Genomic DNA, 19,881 nt, shown 5'->3' on the forward strand with positions numbered 1-19,881 from the left:
GTCTCATGGGTACAAACTGGAGTTTCAGGAGGTGCCCCCCCCCCCCCCCCCCCCCCCCGATTTTTCAAATCAGCCTTGCCAGTTTCTATCCCAGAAAGGGAAATAGTGAGTACTGCGATACAAATGCTGTGTCAACAGAGTGTCATTGTCACGGTACCCCCCGTCTCAACGAGGAGAAGGGTTTTATTCGAGCCTCTTTGTCGTACCAAAGCCGGACGGCTCAGTCAGACCGATACTGAACCTAAAATCCCTCAATCTGTATTTGAAAACTTTCAAGTTCAAGATGGAATCTCTGCGGGCAGTGATCTCCAGTCTAGAAGGGGGGGGATTTTATGGCGTCAGTCGATATTAAAGATGCCTACTTACATGTCCCAATATATCCTCCACATCAAGCTTTCCTGAGGTTTGCAGTGCAGGATTGTCATTACCAATTTCAGACGTTGCCGTTTAGTCTTTCCACGGCCCCGAGGGTCTTCACCAAAGTGATGGTGGAAATGATGGTACTCCTACGCAAGCAGGGTGTCACAATTATCCCGTACTTGGACGATCTGATAAAGGCGAGATCAAAGGAGCAGTTGCTAAGAAACGTGGAACTCTCCCTGATAGTTCTGCAACATCATGGTTGGATTATAAATTTGCCAAAGTCAGTTGATTCCGACAACTCGGCTGTCTTTCTTGGGCATGATCCTGGATACGGAACTGCAGAGTATTTCTTCCAGCGGAAAAGGCTCTGGAAATCCAATTCATGGTCAAGGAAATTCTGAAACCGGCAAGAGTGTCTATTCATCAATGTACTTGGGTGCTGGAGAAGATGGTTGCAGCTTACGAAGCCATTTCGTTTGGCAGGTTTCATGCCCGGGTGTTTCAGTGGGACCTGTTGGACAAGTGGTCCGGGTCTCACCTGCACATGCACCGGAAAATAAGTCTATCTTCCAGGACCAGAATATCTCTCCTGTGGTGGCTTCAAAGTTCTCACCTCCTAGAGGGATGCAGGTTCGGGATCCAGGATTGGGTCCTGCTGACCACGGATGCAAGTCTCCGAGGCTGGGGAGCAGTCACACAAGGAAGAAGTTTCCAGGGAAAATAGTCAAGCCAGGAAGCTTGTCTCCACATAAACGTTCTGGAATTAAGAGCCATTTACAATGGCCTTCTGCAAGCGGAACACTGGCTTCGAGGTCTACCTGTCCTGATTCAGTCGGACAACGTAACAGCGGTGGCGTACGTAAACCGCCAGGGCCGAACAAAGAGCGGCGATGGCGGAGGCCACAAAAGTGCTCCGCTGGGCGGAAAAGCACGTGAGCGCTCTGTCAGCGGTCTTCCTTCCGGGCGTGGACAATTGGGAAGCAGACTTTCTCAGCAGACACGATCTCCATCCAGGAGAGTGGGGTCTTCATCAAGAGGTGTTTGCAGAAGTGACAAGTCGTTGGAATTCCTCAAATAGACATGATGGCGTCTTGCCTCAACAAGAAGCTTTCAAGGTATTGTTCCAGGTCAAGGGACCCTCAAGCCAGTGCGGTGGATGCCCTGGTAACTCCGTGGGTGTTTCAGTCGGTATATGTGTTCCCTCCACTTCCACTCATTCCAAAAGTGTTGAGGATCATATGACGAACAATGGTTCAGGCGGTACTCATTGTTCCAGATTGGCCACGGAGGGCCTGGTATCCAGATCTTCAGGAATTGCTCATAGAAGATCCTTGGCCTCTTCCTCTCAGAGAAGATCTGTTACTGCAGGGGCCATGCGTATTTCAAGACTTACCGCGGCTGCGTTTGACGTTGTGGAGGTTGAACTCCAAATCCTAGCTCGAAAGGGTATTCCCAGGGAAGTCATCCCCACTCTCCTTAAGGCTAGAAAGGAGGTCACGGCGAAGCATAATCACCGTATTTTGAGAGAGTATGTATCGTGGTGTGAAGCCAAGAAAGCTCCTACGGAAGAGTTTCAGCTGGGGCGTTTCCTCCATTTTTTGTAGGCAGGCGTGGATGCAGGCCTGAAATTGGGTTCCAGAAAAGTGCAGATTTCGGCTTTATCAATTTTCTTTCAAAAAGAATTGGCCGCCCTTCCAGAGGTTCAGACTTTCGTGAAGGGAGTGCTGCACATCCATCCTCCGTTCGTGCCACCCGTGGCACCTTGACGTGGTGTTGCAGTTTCTTATGTCTCACTGGTTTGAACCTTTGCGTAAGGTTGAGTTGAAATTTCTCACTTGGAAAGTGGTCATGCTTTTAGCCTTGGCGTCCGCAAGACGGGTGTCAGAGTTGGCGGCTTTGATTCTCAAGAGCTCCTATTTGATTTTCCATGAGGATAGAGCGGAATTGAGAACTCGTCAACAATTTCTGCCGAAGGTGGTTTCTTCATTTCACATAAACCAACCCATTGTGGTGCCTGTGGCTACGGGTGCCTTGGCTGTGTCGAAATCTCTCGATGTAGTTAGAGCCTTGAAAGTTTGTCGCCAGAACGGCTCAAATTAGGAAATCGGAGGCTCTGTTTGTCCTATATGCTCCCAACAAGATTGGGGCTCCTGCTTCCAAGCAGACTATTGCACGCTGGATCTGTAATACGATTCGGCATGCTCATTCTACGGCTGGTTTGCCGTTGCTGAAGTCGGTGAAAGACCATTCTACCAGAAAGGTGGGCTCGTCTTGGGCGGCTGCCCGAGGTGTCTCGGCGCTTAAACTTTACCGAGCAGCTACGTGGTCGGGTTCAAACACTTTTGCTAAGTTCTACAAGTTTGATACCCTGGCTGATGAGGACCTCATGTTTGCTCAATCGGTGCTGCAGAGTCGTCCGCACTCTCCCGCCCGGTCTGGAGCTTTGGTATAGACCCCATGGTCCTTTTGGAGTCCCCAGCATCCTCTAAGACGTAAGAGAAAATAGGATTTTAATACCTACCGGTAAATCCTTTTCTCCTAGTCCGTAGAGGATGCTGGGCGCCCGTCCCAGTGCGGACCGTTACTTGCAGTTGTATGGATAGTTATTGTTTTCGGTTACACGAAGGTTGTGTATCGGTTATATTCAGCTTGTTGTTGTTTATAGTTCATACTGTTAACTGGTATTCCTTGTAAACCAGGTTGTACAGGTGCTATGGTGTGAGCTGGTGTGTTTCTCACCCTTGATTACAAAAATCCTTTTCCTCAATGTCTGTCTCCCTGGGCACAGTTCCTATAACTGAGGTCTGAAGGAGGGGCATAGAGGGAGGAGCCAGTTCACACCCATTCAAAGTCTTATAGTGTGCCCATGTCTCCTGCGGATCCCGTCTATACCCCATGGTCCTTTTGGAGTCCCCAGCATCCTCTATAGACTAGGAGAAAATAATTTACCGGTAGGAATGAAAATCCTATTTTTTCGTCAGAGGTAAAACAGAAATAGGCTAATATCATTTTAACCAGATGGTCATCATCTGGCTGTCAGTTTATAGCCCCCTCCTTTTTTTTTTTTTTTTTTTTTTCGGGTCGAAAGCAAATGTTATTCGGAATATGTTCCTGGACACGTGTTTCTGCGGGGAAAAAAAACGGGGCTTTGAGGGCTTATCTGGGATTTTGCTTTGTGTCTGAAGTACGCGAAACATAATCCCAGATAACTGTTTGCATCGGGGCTAATAGGATAGCCCCCGGCAAGTCATTTAGCTGCGTTACCGTGGCTAATTGGTTACCGCCCTTAGTATGTTGGTACTGATGGTGTGTGGGTTTTTCTTTTTTTATTTTCTTTAAAATCATAAATAGGGCTAACCAACTCACACTGATTTAGGATCATGCCAATGAGCCATGTATGAAGCTGGCCATACATTGCGTGATAGTCGCGCAAATCAGCAGACCAAACAACTGGTTTGAACTTCTATTGTTCAGTCAAAAAACAAAACATAAAACTTTTGGTTATAAAACCTGTTAGTTCATATCTGACTCCAGATCATCTCCATACAGCGTGCAGTGTATGGAGGTGCTTGATTATTACATAGAGGTTTCTACCCCTACTCCCAGTGGTTTTCAAACTGACAGGTAAATGTATTATACCGGCGCTATATCACTTCCTGCTTCGCTACATTACCGAGGCGCAGCAGGAAGGGACACCGACAAGATTTGGGTGTGGTGTGTTCAAACTGTAATCTAAATTGCAGTGTATAAATAAAGCAGCCAGTATTTACTCTGCACAGAAACCAAATAACACACCCAAATCTAATTCTCTCTGCACATGTCATATCTCCCCTCCTGCAGTGCACATGGTTTTGCCCATTAGAGAAAGATCTTGCTGCTGCGATCAGGTCTGAATTAGGCCCTAAAGCTGCGATATAAATAAAAGGGAATTTAGTGAAAATTGCAGAAGGCATGTGTAAGTCAGCAATTCAAAGACTGCAGCACACAAACCACTTGAACTTGCTGAAATATCTTGAAGCAGTATGATGTGTACAGTACACACATAATGTACACATTTTTCAGCATGCATTCACAGTACAAATTTGCATATTTTTCATAAAAAAATAAGCGACCCAGCTTTGCCACTATGTGAACTGCCTATTTTGTAGACTGCTAAACAGATCAAATACAGCCTCTGCCACCAGTAGGCATGTTTCCTGGCACTCACTGGGTAGGGAAGTTGGGGCTAGTTTGCTTTAAAGCCCCTTAACCTCCAAATTCCATTATACTCTGTTATGCTTGGCCAACCTGTGGGTCTCCAGCTGTTGTAAAACTACAAGTCCCATCATGCTTTGCCACAGTTTTGCTATTAAGGAATGCTAAAACTGTGGCAGGGCATGCTGGGATGTGTAGTCTCAACATCTGGAGAGCCACAGGTTGGCCAGGCCTGCTCTATGTAGATGTTCTCTCTCTCCCTCCCCTCATTCTGTGTGACTCGGACTCGGATGTTTCTTCACAACGTGAGAACAATGACTGTCTCTTCAGACATAGAAATGTCCTCTCTTCCGGTGGATTCCCTACCACAGATGGATGTTGAGGCCCTAATTAAGGCAGTTAAATCCGTTCTGCTGATTAAGGACACTAATCTGACCTAAGTTAGATGCCCCTGTATTTAAACTTAAGAGGAAGGCGGCAGCTAAGTTCCTCTGCTCAGCTGGATGACCTCCTAGCGTAGGTGTGGGCTCACCCTAACGAGTGTTTTTTAGTATCTAAATGCATTTCCACATTTTATCCGCTTTCAGCTGCATATGTGGCCAAATGGGTTTCCCTTTCTCAGGTGCGCACACACATTGATTATTTAAATCTACAAGCCTTACTATTCCAAACACTGCTTCCCTGCATGATCTTCATTTCCTTTCAAACATGTTTTTTTCTAATGCAGGGGTGGTCGTGCGCACATCCTTTGCGTCTGCTTGGGTCGCTGAGACTATAGGGCATTGTGCGGACTTCCTAGAGGACGGTCTCCACTCTGGTACTCTATAGTCTGAGTTATCTCCAGATGAATATATCTGGGAGGTGAGCACTTATATTGATTAGGCTGCCATTTACTCTGGCATCCTCACTTCTAAGGTTTTGGCATCAGCTGTTGCTGCCAGGAAAGCCCTCTGGCTTTGTACATGGCATTCTGATACTCTTGATGCTCCTCCCTTCTCTGGCGAAGTACTGTTCAGCCCAGAATTGAACAAGATAGTGTCTACGGAAGTGGCTTCCAAAACAGCCTTTCTACCTTCAGTCGTATCACCTAGGTTGCAAACTTCTAATTTTCACTCCTTTTGTACATGGGGCCTTTACTTTGCATATTATTCCCTTCATATTAGTTTATTGCAGAGACATGTCTGTGTTTTTTTTTTTTTTTTTTTTTTTTTTTGTGTGTGTGTGTTTTTCTCTGACGTCCTAGTGGATGCTGGGAACTCCGTAAGGACCATGGGGAATAGCGGGCTCCGCAGGGGACTGGGCACTCTAAAAGAAAGATTAGGTACTATCTGGTGTGCACTGGCTCCTCCCTCTATGCCCCTCCTCCAGACCTCAGTTAGAATCTGTGCCCGGCCCGAGCTGGTTGCACACTAGGGGCTCTCCTGAGCTCCTAGTAAAGAAAGTATTTGTTAGGTTTTTTATTTTCAGTGAGATCTGCTGGCAACAGACTCACTGCTACGAGGGACTAAGGGGAGAAGAAGCGAACCTACCTGCTTGCAGCTAGCTTGGGCTTCTTAGGCTACTGGACACCAATAGCTCCAGAGGGATCGAACACAGGCCCAGCCTCGGTTGTCTGGTCCCGGAGCCGCGCCGCCGTCCCCCTTACAGAGCCAGAAGCAAGAAGAACGTCCTGGAAATCGGCGGCTGAAGACTTCGGTCTTCATTAAGGTAGCGCACAGCACTGCAGCTGTGCGCCATTGCTCCCTATGCACACCACATACTCCGGTCACTGATTGGTGCAGGGCGCTGGGGGGGGGGGCGCCCTGGGCTGCAATTAGAGTGCCTTAACTTTGTCAAACACATAATATAGCCTAATAAGCTATATATGTGTAAAAATCCCCTGCCATAATACAATTATAAGAGCGGGAGAAGTCAGCCGAAAAAGGGGCGGGGCTATCTCCCTCAGCACACTGGCGCCATTTTCTCTTCACAGTGCAGCTGGAAGACAGCTCCCCAGGCTCTCCCCTGCAGTTTCCAGGCTCAAAGGGTTAAAAAGAGAGGGGGGGCACTAAATTTAGGCGCAAACTGTATATAAAAAAGCAGCTATAGGGATAAATCACTTTCTATTAGTGTAAATCCCTGATTAAATAGCGCTGTGGTGTGTGCTGGCATACTCCTCTCTCTGTCTCCCCAAAGGACTTTGTGGGGTCCTGTCCTCAGTCAGAGCATTCCCTGTGTGTGCGTGGTGTGTTGGTACGGCTGTGTCGACTTGTTTGATGAGGAGGCTTATGTGGAGGCAGAGCAGGTGCCGATAAATGTGATGTCACCCCCTGCGGGGCCGACACCAGAGTGGGTGAATATGTGGAAGGTATTAACCGACAGTGTCAACTCCTTACATAAAAGGCTGGATGACGTAACAGCCATGGGACAGCCGGCTTCTCAGCCCGCGCCTGCCCAGGCGTCTCTAAGGCCATCAGGGGCTCAAAAACGCCCGCTACCTCAGATGGCAGACACAGATGTCGACACGGAGTCTGACTCTAGTGTCGACGAGGTTGAGACATATACAAAATCCACTAGGGGCATCCGTTGCATGATTTCGGCAATAAAAAATGTGTTCCACATTTCTGACATTAACCCAAGTACCACTAAAAAGGGGTTTTATGTTTGGGGAGAAAAAGCAGCCAGTGTTTTGTTCCCCCATCAGATGAATTAAATGAAGTGTGTGAAGAAGCGTGGGTTCCCCCGATAAGAAACTGGTAATTTCTAAAAAGTTACTGATGGCGTACCCTTTCCCGCCAGCGGATAGGTCACGTTGGGAGATATCCCCTAGGGTGGATAAGGCGCTTACACGTTTGTCAAAAAAGGTGGCACTGCCGTCTCAGGATACGGCCACCTTGAAGGAGCCTGCTGATAGAAAGCAGGAGGAAATCCTGAAGTATGTATATACACACTCAGGTACTATACTGTGACCTGCAATTGCCTCAGCGTGGAGGTGTAGTGCTGCTGCAGCGTGGTCTGATACCCTGTCAGATAATAGTGTTACCCTCGACAGGGATACTATTTTGCTAACCATAAAGCATATTAAAGACATCGTCTTATATATGAGGGATGCACAGAGGGATATTTGCCGGCTGGCATCCAAAATTAATGCAATGTCCGTTTCTGCCAGGAGGGTATTATGGACCCGGCAGTGGACAGGTGATGCTGATTTTAAGACACATGGAGATTCTGCCTTTTATAAGGGTGAGGAATTGTTTGGGGATGGTCTCTCGGACCTCGTATCCACAGCAACAGCTGGGAAGTCAAAATTTTTACCTCAGGTTCCCTCACAGCCTAAGAAAGCACTGTATTATCAGGTACAGTCCTTTCGGCCTCAGAAAAGCAAGCGGGTCAAAGGCGCTTCCTTTCTGCCAGAGGCAAGGGAAGAAGGAAAAAGGCTGCACCAGACAGCCAGTTCCCAGGATCAAAAATCTTCCCCCGCTTCCTCTAAGTCCACCGCATGACGCTGGGGCTCCACAGGCTGAGCCAGGTGCGGTGGGGGCGCGTCTCCGGAACTTCAGCGACCAGTGGGCTCGCTCACAGATGGATCCCTGGGTTCTGCAAGTAGTATCACAGGGATACAAGCTGGAGTTCGAGGCGACTCCCCCTCGCCGTTACCTCAAATCAGCCTTGCCTGCTGACCTCAGAGAAAGGGAGGTAGTACTGGCGGCAATTCACAAGCTGTATCTTCAGCAGGTGATAATCAAGGTACCCCTCCTTCAACAGGGACGGGGTTACTATTCCACAATGTTGTGGTACCGAAACCAGACGGTTCGGTGAGACCCATTCTAAATTTAAAATCCTTGAACATTTATATAAAAAGGTTCAAGTTCAAAGTACCTCAAGGTTGTGGTACAGGACTGTCATTACCAATTCCAGACGTTGCCGTCTGGTCTGTCCACGGCACCGTGGGTATTTACCAAGGTAATGGCCGAAATGATGATGCTCCTCCGAAAGAAGGGAGTCGTGATTATTCCGTACTTGGACGATCTCCTTATAAAGGCGAGGTCCAAGGAGCAGTTGCTAGTCGGCGTGGCACTATCTCAGGAAGTGCTGCATCAGCACGGCTGGATTCTGAATATCCCAAAGTCGCAGCTGGTTCCTACGACGCGTCTGCTGTTCTTGGGCATGATTCTGGACACAGAACAGAAGAATTTCTCCCGGAGGAGAAGGCCCAGGAATTATCATCTCTGGTCAGGGACCTCCTGAAACCAAAGCAGGTGTTGGTGCATCACTGCACGCGAGTCCTGGGAAAGATGGTAGCTTCTTACGAAGCAAGTCCCTTCGGCAGATTCCATGCAAGGAGGGCAGTTACCCAGGGAAGAAACTTCCAAGGACAATGGTCAAGTCAGGAAACTTCCCTACACATAAATATTCTGGAACTAAGGGACATTTACAACGCCCTGAGTCAAGCAGAAGAACCCCTTCTTCAAAAACAACCGGTTCTGATTCAGTCAGACAACATCACAGCGGTCGCCCATGTAAACCGCCGGGGCGGCACAAGAAGCAGGGTAGCAATGGCAGAAGCCACAAGGATTCTTTGATGGCGGAGAATCACGTGATAGCACTGTCAGCAGCGTTCATTCTGGGAGTGGACAACTGGGAAGCAGACTTCCTCAGCAGGCACGACCTCCACCCGGGAGAGTGGGGACTTCATCCAGAAGTCTTCCAGCTGATTGTGAACCGTTGGGAACGGCCACAGGTGGACATGATGGCGTCCCGCCTCACCAAAAAGCTAAAAAGATATTGCGCCAGGTCAAGGGACCCTCAGGCGATAGCTGTGGACGCTCTAGTGACACCGTGGGTGTACAAGTCGGTTTATATGTTTCCCTCCTCTTCCTCTCGTACCCAAGGAACTGAGAATAATAAGAAGGAGAGGAGTAAGAACTATACTCATTGTTCCGGATTGGCCAAGAAGAGCTTGGTACCCAGAACTTCAAGAAATGATCTCGGAGGACCCTCTGCCTCTGCCACTTAGACAGGACCTGCTACTGCAGGGGCCCTGTCTGTTCCAAGACTTACCGCGGCTGCGTTTGACGGCATGGCTGTTGAACACCGGATCCTAAAGGAAAAGGGCATTCTGGAGGAAATCATTCCTACGCTGATTAAAGCTAGGAAGGATGTGACCGCAAAACATTATCACCGCATATGGCGGAAATATGTTGCTTGGTGTGAGGCCTGGAAGGCCCCAATGGAGGAATTTCAGCTGGGTCGATTTCTGCACTTCCTACAGTCAGGGGTGACTATGGGCCTAAAATTGGGTTCCATTAAGGTCCAGATTTTGGCTCTGTCGATTTTCTTCCAAAAAGAACTGGCTTCACTGCCTGAAATTAGGACTTTTGTTGAAAGGAGTGCTGCATATTCAGCCCCCTTTTGTGCCTCCAGTGGCACCTTGGGATCTCAACGTGGTGTTGGATTTCCTAAAGTCGCATTGGTTGAGCCACTTAAAACCGTGGAGCAAAAATATCTCACGCGGAAAGTGGTCATGCTGTTGGCCTTGGCTTAGGCCAGGCGTGTATCAGAATTGGCGGCTTTCTCATGTAAAAGCCCTTATCTGATTTTTCATATGGATAGGGCGGAATTGAGGACTTGTTCCCATTTTCTTCCTAGGTGGTATCAGCGTTTCATTTGAACCACCCTATTGTGGTGCCTGCGGCTACTCGGGACTTGGAGGATTCCAAGTTGCTGGATGTAGTCGGGGCCCTGAAAATCTGTTTCCAGGATGGCTAGAGTCAGGAATACTGACTCGCTATTTATCCTGTATGCACCCAACAAGCTGGGTGCTCCTGCTTCAAAGCAGACTATTGCTCGCTGGATCTATAGCACAATTCAACTTGCACATTCTGCGGCTGGACTGCCTCATCCTAAATCAGTAAAAGCCCATTCCACGAGGAAGGTGGGCTCTTCTTGGGCGGCTGCCCGAGGGGTCTCGGCTTTACAGCTTTGCCGAGCTGTTACTTGGTCGGGTTCAAACACATTTGCAAAATTCTACAAGTTTGATACCCTGGCTGAGGAGGACCTTGAGTTTGCTCATTCGGTACTGCAGAGTCATCCGCACTCTCCCGCCCATTTGGGAGCTTTGGTATAATCCCCATGGTCCTTACGGAGTTCCCAGCATCCACTAGGACGTCAGAGAAAATAAGAATTTACTCACCGGTAATTTTATTTCTCGTAGTCCATAGTGGATGCTGGGCGCCCATCCCAAGTGCGGATTGTCTGCAATACTTGTATATAGTTATTGCCTAACTAAAGGGTTATTGTTATGAGCCATCTTTTCGTGAGGCTCAGTTGTTATTCATACTGTTAACTGGGTATAGTATCACGAGTTGTACGGTGTGGCTGGTATGAGTCTTACCCGGGATTCCAAATCCTTTCCTTGTTGTGTCAGCTCTTCCGGGCACAGTTTCCCTAACTGAGGTCTGGAGGAGGGGCATAGAGGGAGGAGCCAGTGCACACCAGATAGTACCTAATCTTTCTTTTAGAGTGCCCAGTCTCCTGCGGAGCCCGCTATTCCCCATGGTCCTTACGGAGTTCCCAGCATCCACTACGGACTACGAGAAATAGAATTACTGGTGAGTAAATTCTTATTTTTTTTTCTTGTGCACATATTGAGCATACAAAAATAACTTGCTTTTATGCAGACAACATCATCAAGAAATTGAGGATTTTGTATCAAGCTTACTTCAAAAGTATGAAGAAGAGAGGAAAGCTAATCCTGAAAAAACAACTTTTAATGTTGAACCTCAGGTAATTCAACATAATCTCTTCATAGATAATACTTCTGTATTCAGAATTTGCGTTATTGGTCTTGCATTGTAAACTATATTCATTCTGAAGACCTTTTTTATTTTTTCTCTCTTGCCAGCCATCAAGTATTTTATTGGAGGAAAGTGGAAGCACCAGTGCGGATACTTTTAAGAAAATTAAGGAAGCATTTAGTGTAAGTCTTAATGTTAAAAATTAACTCTAATTTAATTTTTCGAGGCTTAAGGTAGTTTGAGTTTCTTCCTATTTAGACACATCCGCAACCAATCTTGCTGACTACCCCAGATCCTCACAGTAGTCAAGAAAGCAGTGTTTAATATATCTAGACTAGTCTGTTTTCAGGGTATGCAGTTTCAGGTAGGTGACATACCTGGTATTTAGATGCAGTTTATCTGCTTACAAATGGTCAATAAATGCTGTGTTCTCTTCTAGGCAAAATACACAAGTACTGGTTTTCAGCACCCATGAAGTAATTTAAGGGAATTTCTTTACTTTACAAAAAAGCGCCTTTTTATATTTAGTTAAAAAAAAAAAACTAATTTTTTTTTAAATATTATGTAAACAAGTTTTGAAATAATTTAGTTGTCTCTCCATGTTCCCAGTACAGATTAAACACATGTTTTTATTATATTCCCCAGGATATTTTCTACTGTACTGTAAGTTATAAATACTGTTATAATTAGTGGTGTTATCCTGACTTGCAGTGTAGGTACAGATTACTGTTGATTACTTACCCAAGTCAAAATAAGCATCCAATTATACTATGCAATTACAATTTTCTGAGAGCTATGGTAAGCCCAATTTCTTGATTGCATGAAAGCCATATTTTACCATTTGATTTTGGCTGTTGAAAATATCTAGAAATCTGCTTTGTCGGGTAACTCTAAGATATTGGTTATGAAGTTCACAATTCTACATGCACAGTGCCAAATATACTATAGGAATGTTTGTGTTGTATTATGGCTTTTTTATTTTTTTGTATAGTTATAGAAGTTATCTTTCTTTATAATCCACTAGGGGTCACTGGAGTACTCTTGGGATATGGACGGGCTTCCGTAGGAACAGCACTGAATATTTAAATTTAGAACACTCCACCCCTCCATATCCCCGATATTCTGTGCTCGACGTAGCAACAGCTCTGTGACTCAAGTCACGATTACTTTGAAGAATTTATATTTTTCTTTTTATTTTATTTTTATTTTTTCTATTTTACATCCCTTTCCCCCTTCCAAAAGGCAGGGTCAGGGATAGTACAGCTGCTGATAGCAGCAGGGGCGTGTCGGGCCTCTCTGAAAGAGCTCCCTCACAGCCACACACACAGCCTCCTGCACAGGCTGGCCGGCGCTTGTTCAGAAGCCCCGTCGGAGCCTCCTCACAAGCTGCAGGATAAAGGTATGTGAACGGGGCGGTCAGCTCCCGCTGCCGCCCCGAGGTGTGGGGACATTGTTAGCGCTTAGCGCCGCTGCTCGCTCCACTTAGCCGCCCGTCCCGCCGCTGCTCTCCCCACTCAGCCGCCCTCTCCACATGGCGACGGCCACAGCAGTTCTTCCGCACACAGGCCGCCGCTGATCTGCCGCTCAGAGGGTGCCGGCGCCGCAGCTCTCTCGCTCACGGAGCCGGCCGCCGCTACTGCTCCGGGTCCCACCGCTGGTTGACGCGCTGCTCACCCGGGCTCAGACACAGCGCTCGGCTATACCCGCTGGGGCCCCACACGCTGCGCTGCCGCTGCGCTGCCGCTGCTCTGATTCGGAAAGAGCAGGCAGCCATTACACAAGGGTGAGGCAGGGGGGGGCAATAAATAAATAAGGGGGCAATAAGCGGCATAACAAATACTGCAGCACCAGATGCTAGGCTGCAGGGATATTTGCAGGGTTATAATCAGTGAAAGTTTGTAACCAGCACTAGGATTATATGTGTAAGCAATGGCAGCCATGTTTAACCATGCTTCCTGTGTCTTCCTGATGTGATTCCAGAACGTTCCGGTACTACATCTCTACTCCACTGGAGGCGCAGGGGTGTTAGAGGGAATTTGGGATCACATTTCACAGTACTGGCCACGTGTACTGCACTTGGCCAGATTTATATACAGAGACACTTTACTGCTATTTTACTGCTATTAGTACTGCTTACTGCTATTTTACTGAGTCGTGCAGGTGTCTGGTTTTTGTGTATTGTATTGTCTGTCGCCATAATGAGTAAGGCACCAGCAAAAACTAAAAAGCATAATTGCAAAGACTGTAACAGTGTATTACCGGATGGATCTACCACATGTACAGTATGTTTTGTGAATTCGGTTCAGAATACCATTTCTGCTCCTGTTTTACAACCAATTTCCTCACCGGACCCTCCGTGGGGTATGTTAGTAAATGTACTGGATAGGTTACAATCAGAATTGACCGCCGCTCGTCAGGAGCGGGAAACGGTAAGATCTGTGTCTAGGGTGAGACCGCCAGAACTACCGGAGGCGTCTCAGCCTTGCGTAAGGTCCAAATCCATGTTGGGTAAACGGGATAAATTTCATATGTCTTATGATTTTCCAGTGTCTGCTATGTTGCATTCTGACGATTCCATGCCAGACCTCACGGAACAAGATGAGGGTGAGGAGGGCGAAGTGGAGTCAGATGGCGAGGATTTTAACAGTTCCGGCATTGATGATCTCATCAGAGCGGTACGTCAGTCTCTGAAGTTTACTGAAACTGAGGAGCCTCTCACAAATGATCAGGTCGTATTTACTAAACGACAAAAAACTCAAATAAGTTTTCCTGTGTCGGAATCTCTTAATCAGATGTTAGTAGAAACACGACAGAATCCAGATAAACGGTTTTCTATACCTCGCAGATTTAAGTCTAGTTACCCGTTTCCAGACTCTGTAACATGTACATGGGAGAATCCACCAATAGTTGATTCTTCAGTGTCAAAGCTTACCAAGAAATTAACCATACCAGTGCCAGCAGCTACTACGCTTAAAGACCCTTCAGATCGCAAGATAGAAACTATGCTAAAATCCATGTATGTAGCAGCAGGTGTGATGCTGAGACCTGGATTGGTTGGCATTTGGGTCACTAAGGCGCTCATAATATGGCTTACAGAACTGAAATCTCTTTTACATGACGAAAACCTGATACTTCTTGTAAATCAAATGATTGAGGCTGTCGAGTATCTCTGTACAGCGTCTACTGACGTCTGTCAGCTCACTTCTCGTATTTCATCGCCGCTAGTTACGGCACGAAGAGCACTCTGGCTGCGTGCTTATCATGCGGAGGCAGAGGTCAAACGAGGTATAGAAGCGTTGCCTTACGATGGCAAGAAGTTGTTTGGTTCTGAATTGGACGCATGGATTGCTGAGGCTACGGGAGGTAAGTCTGTTTTCTTACCATTGCCTCCACCGGTATCAAGAAGAAGCGTACCGCTGGACCTTCGTTCAAATCCTTTAGACCTCAGCCCTTTCGAGGACGTGGCAGGGGAACAGCCACGCCTGCTAGACGTAGTCGCGGACGTGGTTTCCAACAAACCAACACAACTCGCCAAGACGCTAAGGTTACCGACAAGCCAGTGGCATGACGGGCTACCAGCCATCTCGGTTCTCCGATTGTGGGAGCACGCCTTCAGACGTTCCATTTGGCGTGGTTCCACACATCCGCGGATGGGTGGATCCGCAATTTAGTGTTAAAAGGTTACAAAATAGAGTTCGACTGTCTTCCGCCTCTGCGGTTTTTCAAGACAGGATTGCCTCTGTCGGACGACAAGAGGACGGTTCTGCAAATTGCCATCCAGTCCCTACTGGATTCAGCAGTTTTGATTCCGGTCCCTGTACACCAACAGGGTCAGGGTTATTATTCAAGTCTGTTTGTAGTACCAAAGCCGGATGGCTCAGTCAGACCAATATTGAACTTAAAGGGTCTCAATCAGTACGTAACTTACTACAGATTCAAAATGGAGTCTCTGCGTTCGGTGATTGCGGGGTTAGAGCCAAAGGAATTTATGATTACGCTAGATCTCAAGGATGCGTACTTACACATTCCAATTTGGCAGCCTCATCAGAAATTCTTACGGTTTGCAATACGCCAGAACCATTACCAGTTTCAGGCTCTACCGTTTGGCCTGTCATCAGCGCCTCGGGTATTCACCAAAGTGATGTCTGTGATGATAGCTCATCTCAGATCCCTGGGAGTGACAATAGTTCCGTATTTAGACGATCTGCTCATCAAAGCTCCGTCTCAACAGATACTTCTCCAACATGCGCTGCTAACATACGATGTACTGGTTCACCACGGTTGGATTGTCAACTTCAAGAAATCACATCTAATTCCGTCTCAACGCCTTCAATTCCTAGGTATGATTCTAGATACGGTCAATCAAAGAATTTACCTACCACAGCAGAAAGTACAAATTCTACGCCATCTAGTACAATTAGTGCTCAAACCACGCACAGTGTCGGTACACTTGTGCATTCGCCTCTTAGGCACAATGGTGGCAGCTTTCGAGGCGCTTCAATTCGGAAGATTTCACTCTCGTCCATTTCAACTGAATGTGCTCGCCCAGTGGTCAGGCTCGCATCTGCAGATTCACCACAGGGTGAGGTTGTCGCCAAGGGCAAGAGTATCTCTGCTCTGGTGGCTCAAGGAACACAATTTAAACGCAGGAAGACGGTTCGGGGGTTGGAATTGGATAATTCTAACTACGGACGCCAGTCTCAGAGGTTGGGGAGCGGTAATTCAAAATTGTCAGCTCCAGGGTCTCTGGGCGGATCACGAGAAATTGCTGTCTATAAATGTCCTAGAACTCCGCGCAATTTACAATGTGCTACAACAAATAGTGCATATGCTTCGCTCTCAGCCTATCCAAGTGCAGTCGGACAATGCGACGGCGGTCGCATACATCAACAAACAAGGAGGAACGAGAAGCCGCATGGCAATGCGGGAAGTAGCTCGTATCCTCAATTTGGCGGAATGCCACCAGGTGATATTGTCGGCAGTGTTCATTCCGGGAGTGGACAACTGGGAAGCGGATTATCTCAGTCGTCGGGATTTTCATCCAGGCGAATGGGCATTAAATCCAGAAGTGTTTCACATGTTGGTTCAGAAATGGGGTTATCCTCAGGTGGACCTGATGGCGTCTCGACACAATCACCAAACGTTCCAGTATGTGTCCAGAACAAGAGATCCAAAGGCAGTGGTGGTGGATGCTCTCACTGTCGCGTGGCCGTACAGTCTTGTGTATCTGTTTCCACCATTTCCGTTGCTCCCTCTGGTGCTAAAACGAATCAAAAGGGAGTCGGTCACAGTCATACTAGTGGCGCCTCATTGGCCTCGGAGAGCTTGGTTCTCGGATCTCCGAGGATTACTCGCAGACGATCCTTGGCCGCTCCCGCTACGTCCAGACCTGTTACAACAGGGTCCGTTCCTTTACCCCGATTTAGCGCGGCTGCGTTTGACGGGGTGGCTGTTGAGACCGCCCTCTTAAGAAGAGAGGGCATTCCAGATTCAGTTATACCAACCATGTTACGAGCTAGGGAGCCGGTTACGGCAGCTCATTATTACAGAATATGGCGTGCCTATATAGGTTGGTGTGAAGCTCGGAAATTTCCGACATCATCTTTCAAGTTATGCCGCCTTTTGTTGTTTCTACAAACAGGGTTAGATGGAGGACTGCGTTTATCTACACTAAAGGTGCAGGTATCTGCTTTGTCAATTTATTTTCAAAGACGATTGGCTCTATTGCCGTCTATACGCACTTTTCTCCAAGGTGTCCTCAGAGTACAGCCTCCATTCATTCCACCTACAGCGCCATGGGACTTGAATCTGGTTTTAGAGTTCTTAGTCTTCATATTTTGAACCCTTACAGCAAGTGGATATAAAGTTTCTCACTTGGAAAACAATTTTTCTCCTAGCCTTAGCTTCGGCAAGGCGTGTTTCGGATTTGGGTGCCTTGTCATGCAAGGCACCGTATTTGGTGTTTCATGATGACAGAGCGGAACTTCGGACGAATCCCGCTTTCTTACCAAAGGTAGTGTCATCTTTTCACATCAATCAACCAATAGTAGTTCCTGTGTTGACAGCACATTCTGGAACTCTGGATGTGGTACGCGCATTACGCATTTATGTATCCCGAACGTCTTCAGTTCGTAAGACGGATACGTTGTTTGTTCTCTCTGATGCTGCCAAGATAGGTTGGCCAGCGTCTAAACAAACCTTATCCAGATGGATAAAACTGACCATACGTCAGGCTTACCTTCATGCTAGGTTACAACCGCCTACGTCAGTAACCGCTCATTCCACACGTTCTGTGGGAACTTCGTGGGCAGCTGGTCGTGGGGCTTCTACGACGCAGCTTTGCCGTGCGGCTACATGGTCTTCAGTGCACACGTTTGTGCGCTTTTACAAGTTTGATACGTTTGCGGCATCAGCATCTAGCTTTGGCCGCCTAGTGTTACAGGTGCCAAACAGCTCTCCCGCCCACGGGGGAAGCTTTGGTACGTCCCAAGAGTACTCCAGTGACCCCTAGTGGATGATAAAGAAAATAGGATTTTGGTACTTACCAGGTAAATCCTTTTCTTTGAATCCATAGGGGGCACTGGACGCCCACCCAGAGCTGTTTTACCTAGTTGTGGTTAGTTCTGAGGATCTTATGGTAACACACTTTCACCGACTGGTTCAAATTACAAGTGCTGGTTAGGGTGTCAACTGTTTAGTTGTCAGTAACGTTATGTGTTAACTTCGTTATTGTCAGTTATGTTATATGTAATACTCCATTGTCAACATCTCTATAGTTCCTGTTCGGCTCAGTAAAAAACACTGAGAGGTACTCGGGGATATGGAGGGGTGGAGTGTTCTAAATTTAAATATTCAGTGCTGTTCCTACGGAAGCCCGTCCATATCCCAAGAGTACTCCAGTGCCCCCTATGGATTCAAAGAAAAGGATTTACCTGGTAAGTACCAAAATCCTATTTTTTTTTTTTTTCTCTAACGTCCTAGAGGATGCTGGGGACTCCGTAAGGACCATGGGGATAGACTGGCTCTGCAGGAGACATGGGCACTTTAAGAAAGACTTTGACTCTGGGTGTGCACTGGCTCCTCCCTCTATGCCCCTCCTCCAGACCTCAGTTTGATACTGTGCCCAGTGGAGACTGGGTGCATTTCAGGAGCTCTCCTGAGTTTCCTGTAAAGAAAGAATTTTAGTTAGGTTTTTTATGTTCAGGGAGCCTGCTGGCAACAGACTCCCTGCATCGAGGGACTGAGGAGAGAGAAACAGACCCACTTCTCTGAGTTTCGAGGCTTTGTTTCTTAGGCTACTGGACACCATTAGCTCCAGAGGGATCGGTACGCAGGTCTCACCCTAGCCGTCCGTCCCAGAGCCGCGCCGCCGTCGTCCTCGCAGAGCCGGAAGATTGAAGCCGGGTGAGTATTGAGGAAAAGAACATCAGAGGCGGCAGAAGACGCCTTGAGCTTCATAGAGGTAATGCACAGCACTGCAGCTCTGCGCCATTGCTCCCATTCATCTCACACTCCTCGGTCACTGTAAGGGTGCAGGGCGCAGGGGGGAGGCACCCTGGGCAGCAATATAAACCTCTGCTGTGGCATATATAGATACATGTACAGCTGGGCACTGTACATGTATATAAAGAGCCCCCGCCATGTTATTGAGAAATTTGAGCGGGACAGAAGCCCGCCGCCGAGGGGGCGGGGCTTCTCCCTCAGCACTCACCAGCCCCATTTTTCTCCACAGCACCGCTGAGAGGAAGCGCCCCGGACTCTCCCCTGCTTAACACACGGTGAAAGAAGGGTTTTAAAGTAGAGGGGGGGCACATAATTGGCGCATATACATAACAAAAGCGCTACTGGGTAAACATACTGTGTTTTCTCTGACGTCCTAGTGGATGCTGGGAACTCCGTAAGGACCATGGGGAATAGACGGGCTCCGCAGGAGACTGGGCACTCTTAAAAGAAAGATTAGGTACTATCTGGTGTGCACTGGCTCCTCCATCTATGCCCCTCCTCCAGACCTCAGTTAGAATCTGTGCCCGGCCAGAGCTGGGTGCTCCTAGTGGGCTCTCCTGAGCTTGCTAGAAAGAAAGTATTTGTTAGGTTTTTTATTTTCAGTGAGATCTGCTGGCAACAGACTCACTGCTACGTGGGACTGAGGGGAGAGAAGCAAACCTACCTGCTTGCAGCTAGCTTGTGCTTCTTAGGCTACTGGACACCATTAGCTCCAGAGGGTTCGAACACAGGGCCTGACCTCGATCGTCCGTTCCCGGAGCCGCGCCGCCGTCCCCCTTGCAGAGCCAGAAGACAGAAGAGAAGCAATGAAATCGGCGGCAGAAGACTCCTGTCTTCATTAAGGTAGCGCACAGCACCGCAGCTGTGCGCCATTGCTCCCACAGCACACCACACACTCCGGTCACTGTAGGGTGCAGGGTGCTGGGGGGGGCGCCCTGGGCAGCAATAAAAATACCTTTGGCATAAAAATACACACAATACATTCTGTGACTGTATATGTGTAAACCCCCCGCCATTTTTAGTCAGAAACAGGACAGAAGCCCGC

The 19,881-nt window shown here is 47.7% G+C and overlaps 1 protein-coding gene across 1 annotated transcript in view; it reads left to right on the forward strand.

Annotated features, from left to right (window-relative positions):
- Positions 1-19,881, forward strand: part of ZCCHC8 (zinc finger CCHC-type containing 8) — a 238,495-nt gene that overhangs the window by 18,487 nt on the left and 200,127 nt on the right. Inside the window, exons 4-5 of the mRNA XM_063964450.1 lie at positions 11,217-11,322; positions 11,441-11,515. Coding sequence (XP_063820520.1) covers positions 11,217-11,322; positions 11,441-11,515 — 181 coding nt within the window. The remainder of the gene's footprint in view (positions 1-11,216; positions 11,323-11,440; positions 11,516-19,881) is intronic.

The sequence above is a fragment of the Pseudophryne corroboree genome, chromosome 1, assembly GCF_028390025.1.
Source record: "Pseudophryne corroboree isolate aPseCor3 chromosome 1, aPseCor3.hap2, whole genome shotgun sequence".
NCBI lineage: Eukaryota > Metazoa > Chordata > Amphibia > Anura > Myobatrachidae > Pseudophryne > Pseudophryne corroboree.